This window comes from Centrocercus urophasianus, unplaced genomic scaffold (assembly GCF_019232065.1).
Source record: "Centrocercus urophasianus isolate 14NV4802_14NV808 unplaced genomic scaffold, USGS_Curo_1.0 seq_744, whole genome shotgun sequence".
Taxonomy (NCBI): Eukaryota; Metazoa; Chordata; class Aves; order Galliformes; family Phasianidae; genus Centrocercus; species Centrocercus urophasianus.
This window is the reverse complement of record NW_024885360.1, coordinates 12,504-32,283: the sequence shown is the minus strand read 5'-3', so window position 1 is coordinate 32,283 and position 19,780 is coordinate 12,504. Positions and strand designations below refer to the sequence as shown.

General features: G+C 57.6%; 3 protein-coding genes across 4 annotated transcripts in view; 2 read left to right on the top strand and 1 right to left on the bottom strand.

Annotated features, from left to right (window-relative positions):
* Positions 1 to 2,103, top strand: part of WDR18 (WD repeat domain 18) — an 11,354-nt gene extending 9,251 nt beyond the window's left edge. The window contains exons 9-10 of the mRNA XM_042838253.1: positions 831 to 899; positions 1,131 to 2,103. Coding sequence (XP_042694187.1) covers positions 831 to 899; positions 1,131 to 1,262 — 201 coding nt within the window. The 3' untranslated portion in view covers positions 1,263 to 2,103. The remainder of the gene's footprint in view (positions 1 to 830; positions 900 to 1,130) is intronic.
* A 1,245-nt stretch (positions 2,104 to 3,348) lies between these two features.
* GRIN3B (glutamate ionotropic receptor NMDA type subunit 3B) lies at positions 3,349 to 8,623 on the top strand. The gene is made up of 10 exons (XM_042838247.1): positions 3,349 to 3,759; positions 4,628 to 5,214; positions 5,298 to 6,348; positions 6,541 to 6,686; positions 6,800 to 6,915; positions 7,020 to 7,171; positions 7,268 to 7,432; positions 7,514 to 7,581; positions 7,679 to 7,948; positions 8,013 to 8,623. Exons 1-10 carry the CDS (start codon positions 3,349 to 3,351, stop codon positions 8,035 to 8,037), a joined length of 2,991 nt encoding a protein of 996 aa, XP_042694181.1. The 3' UTR covers positions 8,038 to 8,623.
* Positions 8,560 to 19,519, bottom strand: TMEM259 (transmembrane protein 259). 2 transcript variants are annotated; one of them, XM_042838248.1, is made up of 11 exons: positions 19,278 to 19,519; positions 16,934 to 17,200; positions 16,491 to 16,659; positions 15,273 to 15,383; positions 14,265 to 14,387; positions 13,848 to 13,948; positions 13,148 to 13,205; positions 12,955 to 13,038; positions 12,320 to 12,452; positions 11,874 to 11,973; positions 8,560 to 11,184 (listed from the first exon to the last, which is right to left on the bottom strand). In XM_042838248.1, the coding sequence occupies exons 1-11, from the start codon at positions 19,497 to 19,499 to the stop codon at positions 10,342 to 10,344; spliced, it is 2,211 nt and encodes a 736-aa protein (XP_042694182.1). In that variant the 5' UTR covers positions 19,500 to 19,519; the 3' UTR covers positions 8,560 to 10,341. The 2 variants fall into 2 exon arrangements, with proteins under 2 accessions (XP_042694182.1, XP_042694184.1); XM_042838250.1 differs by having other exon boundaries at positions 16,545 to 16,659.
* Positions 19,520 to 19,780: the final 261 nt, after the last annotated feature.

Genomic DNA, 19,780 nt, shown 5'->3' with positions numbered 1-19,780 from the left:
CTCCTTCCCTCCTTCCCTCCTTCCCTCCTTCCCTCCTTCCCTCCTTCTTTCTTTCAAACCAGAGGCTTTTCCCCCACTCCATAAAGTCCATTCTCCAATGCAGTGAAATCCATTCTCCCTCCCTTTGTGCTTCCCTTGCAGTCCTGGCTGGTGCAGTCATTTGTCCTCCCTGCCTGGTGCTGTGATGTGGGCTCTCTCTGCTGTATGTCAGTGCTGAGCCCCAGCCTGGCCACCCCCAGGCACAGGGACTGTCCTGTGCCACGAATGCTCACGGGCTCACTGCCATCCCAGTCTGTCTGTCCCTGTCCTGTTTGCCAGCAGCCCCAGAGCTTTTCCCTCCTCTGTCAGCATCTGTCCCTGGGAGAAGTGACAGCACTGTCCCTGCTGATGGATGAGCTCCATGCAGCGCGGTGTCAGCCCAACCAGGAGGGACTGTTTGCCTGCAGCTCAGCAGAGGGGCTGGAGCTGATTTCTGATGTCAGCATGCCAGCAGCATGGTGCTGGGGGGAGCAGCAGTAATATAATAAACCCAGAGCCTTGTGCTGTCCTCCAGGCTTCCTCTGCTGTCAGACCCCTGCATTGGCACCCTCAGGGGACTTTTTTGAGACCCCTCCCCAAGCACAGGCTTTTTCTGTTTTGGAGAGGGGTTGCAGCCCTGCTCCCCTGCTACGAAGGATGTTGGCCGTACCCATGGCACTGCTTCCTTTTTGCTTTGCTGAGTGGAGGGGACAGGGGACATCTTCACCTTCCACCACAGTGTGCCCTGTGCTGGGGCTGCTGGGGGAGGGCCCAGGTCCTCTGTATCAATGGTTTCCATCTGGTCCTTGCAGGAGTCTGGGGAGAGCTATCTAGAGAAGGCTGAGAAGATGTACTCTCAGATGTGCTCAACGAGAGAAAAGGTGAGAGCTGCTCTGGGGGGAAAAAGGGGTGGAGAGGCACTTTGTCCTCAGACAGATCCTTCCAGGGCTCCTGTGGCAGCAGAGCTGTTCCTCAGGGCGCTGCAGGGAGATGAAGAAGGGAGGGGATGGAATGGTTTGGGATGGGCCGCTGTCCTGGTGAGCGCCAACCTCAGCTTGCTGGAGCTGAGCCCCAGGTCCTTGACGTTCTTCTGTCACATTTTTCTACCACAGAACCTGATGGGAGACCAGGAACATCTGACCATCCAGGTGAGCGAGCTGGAAGAGGAGGTGAGCACCCTCCGGAAAATCAACAAGAACCTCTTTGACTTCTCCGCTCGCATCATCACCAAGCCAGCCAAATGAGGAGGCAGCCCCCAGCCCTCCCCCTGCCCCTCTGCCTCTCTCTGCCCAGCTCCTGGGGAAGAACAGCCAGCCCCTGGGCACACGCAGACGGGCAAACACGTGTGGCTCGCATCCTCACCAGCGCCTGTCAGGCCACGTAACACCACCAAGGAGCGTTTGCCCACTCCCTCTGGCCTCCCTTTGACCACACAGGACTGAGATGGGGCACGGGGGCCTTGGGGCTGCGTGTGGTCCCAGCTGGCTGCCTGCAGGATGGCGCAGGGATGGGGCTGAGCAATGCAGCTGCAGCGCAGACAACTGAGGGCAGAGCGTCCCCGCCTGCGCTGCCCTTCAGGATGCGGCTCCTGCTCTTCTCCTCTCTCTTCCCCTGGCCTTTTTATTGTTTCTTTTTGTTACACGACCCTGCGGCGCAGACAGAAAATTGGGTTTTTTCACCTCTCTGAATGCCAGTTTGAGATTGGATTTTAGAGACACCTTCTGCCCGCCCCTGGCTGGGAGATGCTGCTCACTGGACCCTTTGCATCCCCGACCCCGTTTGGGGCTCGGTTTTGCTCCCATGCAGCGGGGGCTGTGCAGCTCCTGCCCTCTCGTGGGCACCCCCAGCCATCAGTGGGGGCACTGGGCCTGAAGCTGTGGGCCCTGCACCCCTCGGGGGGCTCTGTGTGTGTCTGGGCAGGGGAAGCATGGTGCTATTTCCGATCTCGTATGTTGACAATTTATATATATTTGGATCCAGCTATTTTGTTTTCCACGGTGTTCTGGGGAAATCAGCCTTTTGTATTGTCACTAGCATGGCAGTGGGGGTGTTGTGGGTTTTCTTTAGGTTTATTTTTTACATAAAAGATTTGTTTTTTATAGTGAAAGGTGCCCGAGGTTTCTCTTGACTCCTCCCCCACCCTCCCAGTCACTTGCCGTTGCATGCTCAATGCTGCCAGCAGGGAGGTGAGTTCTCATTCCTTCGGAGCCATTGAGCCATCCTCCCCCCCGAGCTCCCTCCCTGAGCCTCCAGAAGCCCCCAAACCATCCACGTGCCCCGGATCTGTGCTCCTGGAGCGCAGGATGCTGTGGCAGAGGGCTCACATTGCAGCAAGGAGCAGCGATTGGCAGCTGTGTTCCTGCTGCCCTCCTCCCACCGCTTTGCCCTGCAGCCCCCGGGGGCTTTTTGGGGCTGGAGCAGGGGCACCGTGTGCGGGATCTCAGGGCACAGCTGTCCCCATTTGCCCCGGCACACCACAACTGCTTTCAAATGCACTTCAATAACACAAGTGGCCGTGCAGCTCGCTCCAATGCCAACTCGTTTAGATAATGCTTTTAGCTTAATAAGCCACATTTCTCTTTCTCTCCCTCCCTCACTCCTTCCGTTATGACATTCGGGATCGACGTCGATCAACTGCAGCGCGGAGCAACGCGCAGAACCCGGCCTTTGCGGGGACGGCCCCCAACCGCCCCGGGGCTGCATTGCTTCGAGCGCAGCTCCGCTCCGAGCCTTCCGCCTCCCTCTGCTCCCTCTGCCACTCGGGCCCCGCACATCGGCCCCTCACACGGGGGTCGGGAGCTGCGGGGCCGCTCTTTGCAAGGGCTGTCCCAGCTCCCTCCCCCGCGCTGATCTCCGCTAAGGGAACTCATTAGCTCTGACTCATTACATTTGTCTGATGATCAATATTTTTTTTGCCAGCTGCTCCTTGGCTTTCTCGTTCGGTTTTCTTTTCCTTATTAATGTAGTGCAGCCTCTCCCTCCCCACCTCCCCGGCAGCGCAGCGTTCTGGCATCGAGCGATCCTCGCACCGCACCGCACCGCGCCTCATTTTCGGGGTCTCCTCTTTGCACCGCGACGGCTCCAGGATGGCCGTGGGGGGGCCCGGGGGTCTCCTCCATCCGATTCCGGGGGATGCGCGTCCCCACCCGGGCGCTGCGGGGCGGGCGGGGCTCGAGAGGCCTCCCGGCGGCTCCGCTCCCCCCAACCGCGCTCGGAGCTGCGGGGCCGCTCCCGCTCCGTCCCGTCCCGCCCCGCCGAACGGAGCTGCCCCCGCCCCCGGCCCGCCCCGTCCCGCCCCGTCCCGGCCCGACGGGCGCAGCGCGGGGCCCCATGGAGGGGCTGCGGGCGCTGTGGCTGCTGGCGGCCGCGCTGGGGGTTGCGGGGGGACACCCGCATCCCTGCCGCGGTCCGAGCCGGCCCGGCCCCGCCGTGCGTCTGGGAGCGCTGCTGCCCTCCGCCTCCTCCGGCCCCGTCCGCGCCGCTCTGTCCGGTGGGGGTCCCGGGGCTGTGCTGCCGTACAACCGCAGCCTGGAGGTGGTGGCGGGCCGTCCGGCGGCGCGGGATCCGGCCTCGCTGTTGCGGTGGCTGTGCGGGGCTCTGCTGGGGCGAGGCGTGGCGGCGGTGCTGGCCGTTCCCCGATCCCGCCGCGAGCTGCTCCAGATCGACTTCTTCGCCGCGGCTCTGCGCGTTCCCTTCGTCAGCGTCGTCGGCAGCGGCCGCGCTCCGCCGTTCCGCTCTCAGGTGAGTGCCCGTCCCCGAACTGGGAGCGCTCCGTCCCGGCCCCGCACTCCTCCGTTCTAATCCCGTCCCAGCTTCTCTCCGCCATCATCCCGGCTCCATTCCACCCTATCCCTGCCTACCTCTGTCCCCATCCCGGCTCCATTCTAGACCCCATCCCAGCCCCAGTCTCCACCCTTATCCCGGCTCTCATCTCGTCTCTGTCCCAACTCTATCGTGGTCCCCAGCCTGGACGAGTCAGTCAGGGCTCCTCAGCTTCATTCCGGACCCCATCCCATCCTTGTCCTGGCTCTTTCCCAGGCTCCATCACAGCTTTGTCACAACCCAATCCCACTTCTCAGCCCAAGATAGCTTAGGATGTGTGATGTCCATGCTCTCCCATGCCAGATGAGCAGAGCCCCAGCCCTGTGTCCCAGGAGTGGATTTGTTCCCCTCCCTTCCCTTAGCCGCCTCCCCTCTGCAGTCAGATCCTGTCCACTTGAGGCCGTTATCCCTTTCGTAGCCTCAGGAGCATTTGGGCTTCCTTCACCTGTTGTAGGGCTCAGCCACAGCTCTGCTCCATTGCTGGGAAGGTGACTCCATGTCCCAGCATGCAGTGGCTGTGTGCTGGCTGCGTCCTCGCAGTGCCTGCATGGGGCTGGGGGCCACACACAGCCCACGGTGCTGGCAGCCCCCACCCTCCAGCGCGGGCACTGGGCGCTGCTCCTCAGCACTGCACCACATTCATGGGCTCTGCATGCCTGCAGTGCTGCATCAGCAGCGGGGAGGTGGGGGGAGCCACGGCCTCAGTCCACGCTGCTGCTGGGGAGCGGAGCTGGGAGGGAGGTGGGACAAACAGCAGAGGGTCACCTGCTGTCCTATGTGCCCGCAGAGCCCCTTCCACTTCCACATGGACCGGCAGAGCTCGCTGGAGACGTTGGCAGAGGTGCTGGCGAGCATCCTGCAGGCCCACGAGTGGCGCGAGGCCACGCTGGTGCTGTGCCGCCCCTGGGATGTCACTGCCTTCCTCGACCGTGCACAGCTCTCCCTGCACACTGTGCTGGATCTCCGCTGCCTGCATGAGCCCAGAGCTGAGCGGTGCCTCCGGCAGCACTGGGAGCACCTGGGAGCCCTCTCCGGCCCCACGTTGGTGCTGGGCTGCGACTTGCGGCGCGCACGGCGGCTCTTCAGGGCGGCGGAGCGTGCGGGGCTGCGGGCGCAGGAGGTTTGCTGGGTGCTGGGCTCCCCGCTGCACGCCGCTGAGTTGCAGGGCGAGGGGCTGCCAGGGGGGCTGCTGGCCTTCGGGGAGGTGGGCGCTGCACCGCTGGAGGCCTTTGTGCGTGACGCAGTGGAGTTGGTGAGCCGTGCCATCGGCGGCGCTGCCGCTGTGCGCCCCGACCTCGCGCTCAACCCCCCCATGGTGAACTGCAACGACCACAGCGGGGACAGCGCTGCGTCCTCAGGGCGCTTCCTGACCCGGTGAGCACCACGCTGCTGCTCCCCCATCCCCCTGCCCTGCCCTCCCCAGCGAAGACCCCTCCGTGACCCCCTGCTCCCCACAGGTTCCTATCCAACACATCTTTCCACGGGCAGACGGGGTTGGTGCGGGTGCAGGACGGGACGCGGGTGCAGACGGAGCAGCAGTACCGCGTGTGGAGCCTTCAGCGTGACCTGCAGGGACGGCCTGCCTGGGTGACAGTGGGCACGTGGCAGCACGGCAAGCTGCAGCTGGAGGAGGGCGCGTGGCAAAGCCACCTCCAGCGCAAAGCACCCCCAGAAGGGAACGGCGGCACTCGTGCGCGGCTGCGGGTGGTGACGCTGGTGGAGCATCCCTTCGTCTTCACACGAGAGGTGGATGAGGATGGGAGCTGCCCCGCCGGGCAGCTCTGCCTGGACCCCGGCACCAATGACTCGGCCGTGCTGGATGCGCTCTTTGAGGAGCTGAGCGCTGAGAACGGCTCTGTGCCGCGGGAGTACAAGAAGTGCTGCTACGGGTACTGCATCGACCTGCTGGAGCGGCTGGCCGAGGACGTGCCCTTTGACTTCGAGCTCTACATTGTGGGCGATGGGAAATACGGCGCGTGGAAGAACGGGCGCTGGACGGGGCTGGTGGGGGACCTGCTCAGCGGCACGGCCCACATGGCCGTCACCTCCTTCAGCATCAATTCAGCACGCAGCAAAGTCATCGACTTCACCAGCCCCTTCTTCTCCACCAGCCTGGGCATCCTGGTGAGGACCAAGGACACGGCGTCGCCCATCGGGGCCTTCATGTGGCCCCTGCACTGGACCACGTGGGTGGGCATCTTCGTGGCCCTGCACATGACCGCACTCTTCCTCACCCTTTACGAGTGGAAGAGCCCCTACGGAATGACCCCCCACGGCCGCAACCGCATGAAGATCTTCTCCTACTCCTCAGCCCTCAACCTCTGCTACGCCATCCTCTTTGGGCGCACCGTCTCCAGCAAGACGCCCAAGTGCTGCACTGGCCGCTTCCTCATGAACCTCTGGGCCATCTTCTGCCTCCTGGTGCTCTCCAGCTACACGGCCAACCTGGCGGCCGTCATGGTGGGCGAGAAGACCTTCGAGGAGCTCTCGGGCATCCACGACCCCAAGGTGGGAGCTCTGCTTGGCTGCCTCATGGGGCTGGGAGGGGCAGGACGGGGCTGGGTTTGCCCTGTGGCTGCCCTTGGGGATGTCCTTACTGGACACCTTGTAGGAGCTGCTGCTTCACTGGGGGTTCCCAGCCCCTCCTGCCTGGTGCCCTCGACCCGTGGGGGGGTTCTGACACCGTGGTGCCCCTTCCAGCTGCACCACCCCTCGCAGGGTTTCCGCTTTGGCACCGTATGGGAGAGCAGTGCTGAGGAGTACATCAAGAAGAGCTTCCCCGAAATGCACGGGCACATGTGGCGTTACAATGCCCCCACCACCCCCGCCGGTGTCACCATGCTCAAGTGAGGGTCAGGAGCACGGGGGGGGGGGAGGAGGGGACCCTCCTGTTCCCCTCTGTCTGCACACCCCGAGCCCGGGGGAGCGGCCCCCCCCTCAACCCCCCGCGTTGACGCAGGACGGAACCCCCCAAGCTCAACGCCTTCATCATGGATAAGTCCCTGCTGGACTACGAGGTGTCCATCGACTCCGACTGCAAGCTGCTCACCGTAGGGAAGCCTTTTGCCATTGAAGGTGGGCAGGTGCACAGCGCTGCGGCTGCGGGGGGATCCCTGGGTACTGGGGGGGGTGAGCCCCAGTCCCAGCGCTGCCTCCTTCCCCCCTGCTGTGGGGGCCAGGCTACGGCATCGGCCTCCCCCAGCACTCACCGCTGACCTCCAAGCTGTCAGAGTTCATCAGTCGCTACAAGTCAGCCGGTTTCATGGACCTGCTGCACGACAAGTGGTACCGCATGGTGCCCTGCGGCAAGCGCGTCTTCGCTGTCACTGAGGTGGGGCAGCCGGACCTGGGGGGGGGGGAAGGGGGGCTCTGCTGGTGTCCCCTCCCCTCCTCCACACAGACACTGCTGACCCCATCAATCCCACAGACCCTGCAGATGGGGATCTATCATTTCTCGGGGCTGTTTGTGCTGCTGTGCATCGGGCTGGGCGGGGCGTTGCTCACCTCGCTGGGGGAGCACGCCTTCTATCGCCTCATCCTGCCCCGCATCCGCCGCCAGAAGCGGTTCAGCTACTGGCTGCACACCAGCCAGGTGAGGAAGAGGAGGGCGCTGCCTTCCTCCCTCCTCCCCTCAACCCCCACCTCCTTCATCACCCCTCCTTGCGCCCCGCAGAAAATCCACCGCGCTCTCAACATGGGCACGGAAGAGCAGAGGAGGCAGAAGCTGAGCCTGGAACAGAGGTAAAGCGCGGCACGGGCAGCGGCGCCGCTCTCCTGCTCCCCCCAGCCCCGAGGAGGCAGAGGAGCCTCCCGGCCCCAACCTTCTCTCGCCCCCCAGGCGCAGCCCCCAGCAGAACCCGGCACCCGAACGGAAGGAGGTGCGCAGGGTGCGCTTTCAGCTGGACACCAGCGAGGAGCCCCCAGGGCCTCCCAGCAACGGGTTGGTGCAGGGGGAGCGGGCAGGGGGCGAGAGGGAGCTGCAGGAGCTGGAGGAGAAGATCGAGGCGATGCGGGAGCGGCTGCGTGCGGCGCTGCTGAGGAAGAGCGAGTTGGTGTCAGCGCTGGGTACAACGAGGGGCCCAGGAGCGGAGCAAAGCCAGGAGGACAGGTGAGCACGAGGGGTTTTAAAGCGCGAAACAGGAGAAAAACCAAGCGTGCATTTTCTCTTCCAGCTGCACTGTGAAAGCGGCAGAGTAAAGCTGACAGCTCTGCCCCACGGCCAGCTGCCAGCCCTGCCCCAGCACAGCAGCCTCCAGGGCTCAGCAGCCACAGGAGCCCCCCACGCTCCGAGCCCAGGAGGAAGGAGCAGCCCAGGGTCAGGGCTGAGATTCCAAACCCCGGAGAGGCAGCGGCAGGGAGCTGACATCACACCGAGCTCCGGAGCCACAGCCAGAGAGCGCAGCCCCCTGGGGCAGAGGGACGGACAGCAGCAGTGCCGGCCCTTCCTCGGGCTGCACGGAGCAGAGCCCAGCCTCAGTGCCTCCCTCCGAGGCAGCGGAGGAAAGAACTGAGTCCAAATGCAAGAGAGCAGGGGCAGCTGTCAACAGCCAGGGATGCCCCAGGCCCGTCTTCCCTCCGTGCAGCCCTCACTTGTGCAGAGGTTGCACTGCTGAGCACAGCAGCCAGGCCTGAGCTCTGCTCTCCTCCACGATCCTCACATCGCCTTCCAGCAGAACCCCATCCCAGTGCTAGCAGGCCATGAGAGCAGCACCAAGCAGCTGTTAGATATAATATTTATTATTATATACAAACACATTTTGTACATTAAATAGAATGAACTCTACTCCTCATTCATCAGACGATTTGGTTTGTTTTCCCACCTTCCCTTCCCACCCTCTTGTAAGCCTATGGTTACTCCTTGCTCTTGCACCCTGGCACATCCACGCTCAGGAGCCTCGTCATGCTGCCCGGCCCTCCCAGGAAGGCAGCTGCAGAACGCTCTGCCCTGTGCCCCACAGCAGCACCCAGGGCTCATCAAGCCAAAAAAGAGAAAAAAATAGGAGGGCACCCATGTGGGAAATGCAGAGAAAATGAAGCCAGAGGGCTGCGAGTCCCCATGCTGCCAATATGGAAACCCAGCCCTGGTGGAAGCCACAGCAGCGCCTCGAAGGGAGAGAGGGGCACTGAGATGCTGGAGGCTGCAGGGCCCTGCAGAGCCCCCCTCCTCCACCTCCTTCCCAGCAGGTTTCTCCCTGAGCTGCTCTCATCCCAGCCCTGCACACCCAGCGCTCTCCTGCATCACTCTGCTTCTGCAGCCCTGCTCCACCTGCAGGTTTTAAGTCCTAAACCCCCACCTGGGTCCAACGGAGCCCTGGGGCACCAGGTGTAGCACACAGGACTGGGGCACGAATCCAAGCTTTCGCCTCTGCTGCCAAGGGAATGAGGGAAAGCGAGGTGAAATTTGCCTTTAGTGTTTTGGTTCTTTGCTAAACCCACAACAGCTGAGCCAGCACGATGCCAACCTCTCCTGAGGGATGGGGCTGATCTTAAAACACAAACGTGTCCCATTTAAGGGACAAGGCACTGAAAAACAAACAACCTCACCTGCAGCTGCAGGTGCCGAAAGCAGAGCTGTACAGGGACAGAGCTGCTGCCCTCCTCCTCCTCCCCTAGGACAGATACTGAGGCTACAGGTCAGCTCCCAGGGGACACTGATGCCATCTGCCTGTGGCACGGCAGGAGCTCTCACTTGACACATTGAAGAGGGGCCAAACTCACCAGGGTCCTGCAGAGTCACCAGCAGCAAAGGGGACAGCATTCCTCCAGGGCTGAATAAAGCCTTTACTGCTTCCAACCACAGACAAATGCTTCCTTCCTTGGGTGGATGCTCTAAGCTGGACCTGGACACTTCTCCCCCTAAACCCACCGACTAAAGACAGTTGAATGTCAGGAGAAAAAATAAAAAAAGAAAAGAAATGGGGCTAAAATGCAGTTTCTGCTTTGGTTATTACCCAGCTTTGCTCTGGTGTGAGCAGCTCCAGTGTTGAAGGGAGGTACTGAGCTTCTTTTCCCCTAGAAAAAAGGGAGGTGACTTGTTTCTCCTTGGCCGTTGGTTGCTCTCCCTGCTCACACACAGCTGCTATTCTAACCAGAGAGTCGCCGTGCACACACGTGGTTTGTCACACATCAGCTCATGTTTGCAAGCAACAGCCAGACTGCCAACACAACCTCAGGGGGGCAAAGAAGAGCTGTGACAGCACACTGAGAACACGGCCAGCCTGCTCACCCACAGCTCTGCAGTGGCACAGGGCTCCCCAGGTGCCTTGCAGGCAGAGGGAGCCATCGTGCCCTTGCTCCTTCCTCCTTGCAGGGAGAATCTGGCACTGAGCAGTGCCACGTGTGCATCTCTCTGGGGAGTTCACTGCAGCATCTTTTCTCTGTCCCAGCTGCTCTGCCTCCGTTAAGAGGAATTCATGGGTTAAGGATGATGGTGAAGTGAGAAACAGTAACAAACGAAATCCAAATGCCTTCCTGGCAGTCCGGTGTGACAGAAACAAGGACTCAAGACAGGCTCCTCAAGTCTGGCTCCGAGCAAGGCCTGGAGCCAGCTGTACTACCTGCTGGTGCTGGGCAAGGGCCGCTCTCCCCCCGGTCCCCAAGAGCACAGCCCAAGAGTTTGTCCTGATCAGTTTTCTCCACAAAGGCCGGAGGGGACTCTGCCACGCTGCCATTTGCAATGCAGTTCTTGCCACTGGGTTTGGCTTGGCTGTCCGAGCTCTCCGCAGCCTCAGTCTGCTCGGCAGGGGAAGGGCTGGGGTTGGAGCTCCCATCCTCCTGCCCAGGGACGGGGGCAGGAACTGCTTCTGTGGCAGGGGAACCATCGGCAGCAGCGACCGCAGAGGCTGAAGTGACCTCGATGGTGATGGAGCCCACGGCAGCGTCCGGGTGGTCGCTGCTCACCCTGATGCGTGCGACCAAACCGGAGGCAGCAGCAACATCCTGAGGGTTCCCAGCAGCCACGGCTTCGTGCACCACGTTCGGCTCCAGGAGAGAAGAGCTCAGGTCAGAAAGAAATGAAGCCTCTGTAACGATGGCAGCTGTCTCAGCAACCCAGTTGAGGTCGCTCCCGACAGAAGAGGCTGCGGCCGCGGTGACGACACTGGAGGCCTCGCTGGGGGCCAGAGCTGCTGGGCTGCTGCTCTCTCCGGAGGGGCCAGCAGGCAGGTGAGGCCGGTGACCCCCCACCTCCGGCCCAGCTGGGGTAGTGTTGTTGTTGAGGTTGTCTTGGAGAGTTGTTTGAGTGCCCTGACCCACCTGCTGGTTCTGCAGCAGCATCTCCTGGATTCTGATCTGCCGGAGAATGGCTGGCAGCTCGTAGTGGTGGAAGAAGTAAATCATTGAATGCTGGAGATGGTAAAGGGAAAGGAATCATTCAACAGGTTTGGGCTGTAAGCCTAGACACACCTCGTAAAACCATTCTGTCATCCCTATGTAAAGACAGGGACCAGAAACTGGATGATCTTTTTAAGACCTTATCTGAAATTGTGCAAAGATTTATCCCTTCTGTACTGAACTCCTGCTGTCAGAGAGCAAATTGAACTCCTGCTGTCAGAGAGCAACTCCAAGAGCTCTGAAGGCAGGTGATGAAGTAGGGGTGAGAGTGAGGCTAAAGGCTTTTCCCTCCAGCCCCACGTTTGCATCTCACAGCACAGAGAGGGAGCAGCTCAGCACAGATCCAATCCATTCCTCAGCCTCTACATGGGAGATTCTCAGTGGGATTTATTCCAGATGAGACAGGAACCCTCCCCTAACACTCCTAAAGCTCACTTGACATCAGCCTATTGCCAGTCACTGACGTGAGGAGTGACCAAGTCCTGCAGTGCGACAGCTTCCTCTCATCACCCCTTTCCCAAACCTGACACTCAAACACAGTTTGACACAGAGTTTGATGAAGCCCAAACCACAGCTTCACGCCCCTTTTTAACACTGCAGAGCCCTCTGAGGGCTGCAGAGAGACCAGGGCTGAACTCACAGGATGGCACCTGCCCCCACATGTGGCTGCAGCAACCTGAGCAGGATCAGCAGCATCTCACCTGGATGAACAGCCACGAGGTGACCAGGGCCAGGCTGCTGTACTGCCCGTTGAACCGATAGTGGTAGGCATAGAAGGCAAAGTGGTACAGATAAAAGAACCTGCACAAAGAAAGCAGCAAATATCAGTGGTCAGGGCAGACCTGAGCTCCTCTCTAGTCATAACTCTGTTCCGAGCTGGTGAATTTTGCACAGGGAGGTCTGTGCAAATGTGCAATTAGCACGGCTTCGCTGCAAGCAGGACTTCAGCTGAGCAAAAGAAAGGGGAGGGGTGATTCCTGACAGTCATACTTGAGACCCAAAGTGGGAATAAGTGCACTTTGGGCCACAGGGCAGCTCCCAGAGAGATATACAGAAGCTCTGAAGAGTGAAAGTCCTCCCTCCAGTCGGAGAGCTAAAGAAGGCTCCCACCAGAGACTGGGAGCTGCAGGGAGGTGAGGTCTCTTACCTGAGCCAATGCCTCTTACTGGTATTGGTGTGGCAACAGATGGCATCATACTGGTCAGCCAGCCACACAATGAGGATGATGTAAAAAGCAGTCGTGGTGTCGTTGAAGAACTCTGACATGATGGCCTCCATGCCTACGGGACAGAGAGGGGCCTGACATCAGCAGCCTGCAGGGCAGACAACAGCTGCAGGGCAGCAAAAGCCTGCACCACTGCATGGCAAAAAGAACCAGAGCAGGACAAAAAAGATCCCTGTTCAAAACAACAGCTGAGGTCAAGCAAGTCTCACTGCTGACTGAAGTCACCACACAGAGGATCAGCTGGCCCTGGACAGCAGAGATCTCAGTGGTCTTGATTGTTTCTTTAAAACCCAAATTATGCTAATGGAACGTGGTTACACAGTGCGAATCTAACATGAACTAAAGAGAGGAATGGGCAAAGCTTCAGTTTATGTGATTTCCAAATAAGCTGCTTTTCCAGGGGACTCAGAACGGCCACGCAGCTCACTGTGCCATCAAACCCCAGAGCCTCGTGAAGGGCAGACACAGCATGTGCTGTGACCAGGTCACAAAAAGGGAATTATACCTCCTACAGAGGGGACCTGCAGCACAAATGCAAGAAGTGAGCATGTCCTTACCTACTAGAGCCAGAATGACAGTGAGCAGGGGAGCTGCAGGGAATGCAATCGTCATGTTCATTTCCAGCATCTGTAACAGGTCAACTGCAAGAAGGAAAAGAGTGTCACAGGAAGAGAACACGAGGCCAAGGAACCCTGCATCACTCCACATTCAGAGCACCTCAACAGCCCAAATCACACAGAAGATACTTGCCAATGAAGACAAAGATCTGATGGTGTGAGTAGCGTAAGAGCATCGAAACGGACAGAGTCTGAAACAGAACAGAACCACTGTCAGGTTCCTGCTGGGATCACATCACAGCAGGGGCTCAGGCAGGCAAGCTGGGACTCGTGATGTTGCTGTGCACATCCCTGTGTTTGTGAGCTTGAGCTACACAGGCCAATTTCTCAAGGAGTAATTAGGACTTCACAAAGAGCAATTAATCTTCGTATTACCGCTGTAAAATAGACAGCAAGTAATTTGTTTGCAAAGAGACTGATTTTGAATAGTTGAGCAGAGGCCAAACCAAACAGCAGCAGAGCTGGAACTGAGGTTTCTTCCTATTCTGCACCTGTGCTCCTCCCAGGAGCTCAAACTGTGCGACCTGCTGTAGGGAACCTGCTTTGGCAGGGGGGTTGGACACGATGATCTCTGGAGGTCCCTTCCAACCCCTACAATTCTGTGATTCTGTGAAACTGCCTGCCTGACAAAAGTCACCCTGCATTGCTTTGATTTCTTCTCTCGCTGGTCATAAAATGCTCTTTGCTTTTAGGACTCTAAATACCCACATCAGGGGAAAAAAAGAGCAGAACTCCATCAGCTTAGCTTTAAAAGCAGCTAAGAGCTCAGGCCTTGTAACAGCAAACCTTGCTGGGCTCAGAGTCCAGGGAATGCCCAGCTCCTCCCAACTTACAAATATGACCATGATGACAAAGGCTGCCAGGTAGGAAGTTCTAGCCATCCACATGCTGACAAAGCGATAGTGCTCCCCAGACACCACGTTGCGAAGGAAACCTGGGAACAGAGAAAGAAGAAAAGCACACAGTGCCCATGGCATCGACTCACAGAACAAGAACAAACTGCTGGTCGTGTCTGAGATCCACGCCAGCATCCCTCACAGCTTATTGCCATGCAGTGCAATAAGGCCAGAGGAAATCACCTCTGCTGGTGTCTCTTCTCTGCTGTTTTGTTTTGTCCTCAGCAATAACATCCCTATGTAACACAAGGAGCTGCTCCCTGCGTTAGAGGTTAACCAAAGACAGCAGAGGACATCCATGCACCTGTGGAAAAGCAGCACCCCCTCTGCTAAAGTGATTCCTGCAACTCTTACCTTTGTTCTCTTCGTTTTCAGCTAAGGCTTTGACACTCGACATCAGGATGTCATCATAACCCAGGAACTCATCCAGCAACAGACGACTGAACCTGTCCCCAAAGCACTGATCCCTGGTAGGATCTAGAGAGAAGAGCAGAGCAGTTACACCTCATCCTTTTCAAATGTGAGCACAGTCTTCTCATCATTTAGAGCAGCCTTGCAATTGCACTCCAACCTCTGGCAGCGTAACTGAACTGGGCAGGACGGGGAAGCAAAATGTCACACCCTGACAAATATAGCCACGCTGCTAACATGCTGATGCCAATCAGGCTGCAAGAATTCCATCTGTGCTGTCATACTCTCCACTGCCAGACACATACAGGGAATTTCTCTCCTGGGTTTGGACTGCAGCCCCAGTAACAAAGGGCTCTCTCTCTAGCAACAGCCCTCAGGACAAGCCTGTGTGACAGAGGACAAGCCCCTCTGTCAGAGGGGCTGGCAGAGATGTTTCTGCAGCCAACTGGGCTCTGCCTGGTGCTGGTGAGGCCCACAGCCCCCCTCCCCAACACCTCCATGCAGCTCTCATGAAGCACAAACATGTATTCTACTGTACACTGATCAGCCTGTAAAAAAATAGCCCAAAAAACCACGAAGCCCAGCAACAATCTGTCAGTAAGTTACTAAGATATTCATGCAGGAACTTTTCCAGGTGAACCGAAAAGCCCAGGTCAGTAAACAGACATTTATCATTGGCTCTTTCTTCAATGAGAAAGCAATGCTAGACGTGACACGAAGGCTCAGGCACCACAACAGGCTCCAGCATTTCAAAACCCTCCTCTTGAAAAGGCTGCAACCAGCTGAAGCAACAACGCTCCCCAAAGCTCTCCTGCACGGAAAGCGAGCGCCATCAACTGTTAGAAACAGTTCCCACAAGACTGAAGAGGAGCTGGGATGAGTGTGAAGTTTGGAAGGGAGCTGCCAGCATGCAGGTATCTCTGCAGACACATCCCCAGCTCCTTTGCTCACCCAAAGTCACCACCATCACAGGGATGCTGAGGCGCTGCCGCGTGCTCTGGGACAGGCGCAGGAAGCCGTACTCCAAGGAATACTCCACAATGTACTCCTCCTGTGGCCACACTGCAAGAGAAGGTGGGAAGGGAGGCTCAACAGAAGGCTGTGCAGGCAGTCAGCAAGAAGAAACAGGCCCTCTCGTGTTTGTTTTGCTTTCAGTTTGCACTACGAAACCTTTTTAAGCTCCAATGAAAAGGAAGCGTTGAAGCATCAACGCATGAATCACTCCGTTTGTAGCACAGATCATTTCACCATGGTAATGCACTCTGTCTAAACATTCAACCTGGTGTACTTACAGGACAGAAGAGCTGGGAAAAAAAATGCTAACAAGATGGGATTTTCTAGCTACATGAAGGGCATGGTTCTCTCTCCTACCACACTGCTGGATCGTTTCCAGTTTGGTATTCAGCACACACACACAGCACTGGACAACGTGGCTCTTACAGAACGTAGGCAACCTGTTAATTAAGGTATTGCACCAAAACTATTTAAACATCGCCCAGTCTGAAGAGCCTTCATGATCTCAAATATAGGACTAATGAGTTCTGGATCAGGATCAAGCAAAACTTTGCAAGACCGAGGGAACAGCGCTGTTGTTTTGTCCAGGCTCACAACCCTCAACATCAGCAGCTCAAGTCGTGCTGAAACAAGAACAGAGCAGGACAATATTTCGAATGAGGCAGACTATCAACACAATCTTGCAATCTACTCCAACTTGCTTGGTGGCTTTCAGGATTAGTTTGCAATTCCAGGCACTGGTGTTGACTCAGGGACCCAAAATATTGTTAATACAGTAAGGAATGTGCACTGCCAGTTGGATCCCTGCAGGTTTCCAGAGGACAGCAAATGCAGAACTGCTCAGAAGAGGGAGGTTTACATTCAGCTGACATAGCTGGCACTGATTTGCTGCAGAAACACGATGCCAGACCAGAAAGCTCCAGCAAATCTTATAGCCCAGATGCACCCACCCAACTCCCAGCCTCCCTCCAACAAAAGAAAACACAGTGCTGTAGATCTGGTGTCAGGAGTGACAAGATTCACCACAGGTTAAAGCAACAGGGATGGCCAGGGGACAATTAAGGTCGCTAAGTGCAGGCCCAGGGAAGCCAGGAGAAGTGCAGGGAAGATGCAGGGAAAGGAGAGAGCACAGATAGGGATTTAAGTTGTTTTTACCTGCTCTGGTTAGCATCTCAAACTCGGACACAGTCTCCCGCAGAGGCTGCATACCTTTAGTGGCTGCTTCACTAAATGAGAACTCCTGGCTTTCGTTGTGGGCCAGCACCTCACTGCTGCTCATCCGGGACGGCTTGAGGAACACCTTGGGTTCTATATCCAGCTCAAACTGTTGGGGAACAGCAGCACAAGAGGTCAGGTTAGCAGCCAGGTCAGCTCCAGGTTCCCGTGCTGTCTGTGCCCCGAGTCACCAACAGGAAGACAAGCAAGGTCATTTGCTCAGGCTTTAACTTCTACCTTCAAACGTCAGAGGCTAGCCAGAAAATGCAGGAAAAAACTGAGGGAACACAGGTTCTGAGTGACTGATGGCACACAAGGGGACCGCAGCACGTGCATCAAGCTGTTTCATCCCAAACCCACGCTCACAGGGAACACATCTTTACCTTGATAGAGCTGTTTTCAAACATATCCACAGTCATTTCCTCTTCTTCCTCCTCCTCTTCCTCAGCCGTGGCCTCAACTACCATTCCTGGACACTTCTCAGCGCCACAGAACTGAAGGAAGATGGGGGCCCGGCTGGAGTTGCGCTGGATTTCCACCCTCAGGATGCCATCGCGCGGCCATTTGTCCCTCACGTGCTCCAAACAGTTTATGGGCGAGCGGGAGAAGGCGATGTGAATGTATGCCAGGATGAAGAGCACAAAGAGAGCCTACACACAGCAGGAAAGAAAGCAGAGGCTGTCAGCCCGACCTGCTGACAGGCTGCTCGGTTTCTGCCACCTCTCCCTCACGCACAGACGCTGCAGGTGGACGAGAGCCTTTAAGCTTTCTAACCCTCTGTATTGGCACCAAACGACACAACAGCCCCAAATCAACTCCTCTCCCAGCTCCACAGCTTATATAATACCCCCTTTGTACTTCGTCCTTCTGATACCTCGCTGACCTGCTGAAACCTCATCTTTCTGAGGTAAATGCTAAGAGGCCTAAAGCTTTGCCTGGGAATGAAAGCTCCCAAGGTGCCTTTGACCAAAACTTCTCCATTACTGCGCCGTGCTGGGGCTGAGAGCAGCTGGCTGCCACCCAGGAGGCACAGTGCCACGTTAACACACACACTGCCTAGGGTCAAAGAAGTGCTGACTCTCACGAAACCACGTGCAAAGGGCCCACAGCACTGAGCTCCAGCAGCATTCAGCGCAGGTACAGAGCACTGCTGCTGAATTCCTACCGAATTCTCCCTCGTTTCAAAGCACCAAAGCATTTCCAGGAAGAAAATGCCAACCCACAGATTGGTTTCTGTCAACCCAGCCACCAGGAAAGGCTACCCAAGCTTATTCAGAAAGGTCTTAAAGCACTGGGATCAGTTTGATTTCTGCTCAGCCAGGCAGACGTTAACCACAGGAGGGAAACAAACTGAACTCAAAACAAAAGGCTGCAGAGGACTACCTGCAATTACTTGGGTTTGTGCCACATCCAGCACGACAGAGCCACGCTCTGGGCTGTGGGGTTTCAGCATTACAGCACCAATAACACAAACACACCCAAGGCAGCAGCAAGAACCAACGCCAGGAGTTGGGTTGCAAAGGTGTATTGTTATCAGAACAACATGGCTCGCTTTAAAAGCATGCATTTGGCCCAAAGCTCAGACAATAGCCAGCCTACCAATGGGACCTCCATTAAAAAGACCTTTCAGCACGTCATTCCTGACTGAAAGGTGCTTTCAACCCAAGGAACAACTACAAGTCACAGCAAAACAAAGTGAACTGATAAAGTCCATTTCCTACAATGAAGTTACCCAACCGTCCGAAGTTCAAGCTCCAAAGGACACCTGTCTCTAAGCAGCAGGGCTGCATTTCACCCATTCGCTTTCAAAATTAAGCATTAAGATGCTCCTTCTTGATTAAATCTGTCCTTGCCACGCATTGTGCCTGACCTATTTGTCATGAATAAACAGGCTGGTAACATCACATCTGCAGAGGAGCCGCAGAGGGGAAAATGCTGGGGAAGGTAACCCCAAAACAGATCCCTGATGCAGGGAGAATGGTGATGAAAGCAGCCAGGAGCAGCACCAGGATGCCAAGCACAGCATGCAGACCTGGCCTCGCACCACTATCCTCACACAGGGGGGGCTGAAAGCACAGCTTCCTGCTAACCCTAAGGGCAGAAGCAAGGATCTCTTCTGGGAATACTTGAATTTTCTCAGCCTGCTTCAATTAAAAGCAGGTGGCAGCAGGAACTTCTCCTGGCTGGGCTGCGTGACAAAACCTGAACGTTTACTGGGCAGGGAGAAAAAGGTGCCCATGTAGTACAATTCAGGGTAACCCAGATGGGGCTGGATTTTAGAACCCTGGATTCCCAGGGTTTAGAACCCAGGGCACAAAGCACTCTGTTGTTACCTAGCTGGCTCTCCTTTGCCTCCCTCTATTATTTCCAGAGGTCTGGAAGCCGCAGGGCAGCACTTCACCTCACACAGACAGCACCAGGCTGATGCATGGTCCCCACAGGGGAGGCTGTAACTTCCATACCCTGCAGAATTCAGCTTTGCCACTCCGCGGACGTCAGATTACATCAGCAAAAACGCAGACAGGTTTCACCTGTCCACGGAGAGGACGCCCTGCACACAGCTGAGGGCGTCGATTACAGCGAAGAAAAACGGCGATAAAACAGAGCTTTGCACCGATTGCACCCAGAGGGGACGGCAACCCATGAACACGGCAGCATTCGGGTACCTCGCGTGTGTGATGTGCACAAAGACAGACTGCTAGGAACCCCCCCCCGACCGGGCCTCACCTTGAGCAGCACGAAGAACTCGAAGACCCGCCTGAAGGAAGGAGGGAAGAGCCGCGCGTAGGTCACAGCCATCTTGAAGAAAAGCGCGTGGAAGAGGCGGTCGCGAACATTGATCAGAGGGTTCTGATTGAGGGCAGCGTTCCTCCCGGCCCGGTTAGTGCCCCCCGCGGCCCCGGTGTGGTTGGCCGGGGGGTGCTGGCCTTGGGGCTGCGCTTCGGACATCGCGGGGCCTTGGGGAGGCGCTCAGTACCCCGCGCTGCTCGGCCCCGGCCCGGCCTCCCCCCGCAGCCACAGCCGGGCACGGAGCGCTGCAGGCCCGGGCGGGGCTCTCAGCGGCCCTCGGAGCGGCCCCGCGGCGGCGCTGCTCGGATGGGACGCGGCTCCCGAGGCGGCTCCGAGGCCATGAGGCGGCCCGGAGGCGGCGGTGCCTCCTCTTCTTCCTCCTCTCAGGGCCCCGGCCGCCCCTCAGCGCCCCGCCGCCATCTTCCGGCACACACACAGCG

Excerpts from the sequence above, each read along its gene's own strand:
- TMEM259 (XM_042838248.1), bottom strand. The coding sequence starts at position 19,499 with ATGTCCGAAGCGCAGCCCCAAGGCCAGCACCCCCCGGCCAACCACACC. Across the intron at positions 13,949-14,264 it reads TGAAAACGAAGAGAACAAAG|GTTTCCTTCGCAACGTGGTG; the intron begins GTAAGAGTTGCA and ends CTCTGTTCCCAG. Across the intron at positions 11,974-12,319 it reads AGTAAGAGGCATTGGCTCAG|GTTCTTTTATCTGTACCACT; the intron begins GTAAGAGACCTC and ends TTCTTTGTGCAG.
- GRIN3B (XM_042838247.1), top strand. The coding sequence starts at position 3,349 with ATGGAGGGGCTGCGGGCGCTGTGGCTGCTGGCGGCCGCGCTGGGGGTT. Across the intron at positions 7,433-7,513 it reads ACTGGCTGCACACCAGCCAG|AAAATCCACCGCGCTCTCAA; the intron begins GTGAGGAAGAGG and ends TGCGCCCCGCAG. Across the intron at positions 7,949-8,012 it reads GAGCAAAGCCAGGAGGACAG|CTGCACTGTGAAAGCGGCAG; the intron begins GTGAGCACGAGG and ends TTTCTCTTCCAG.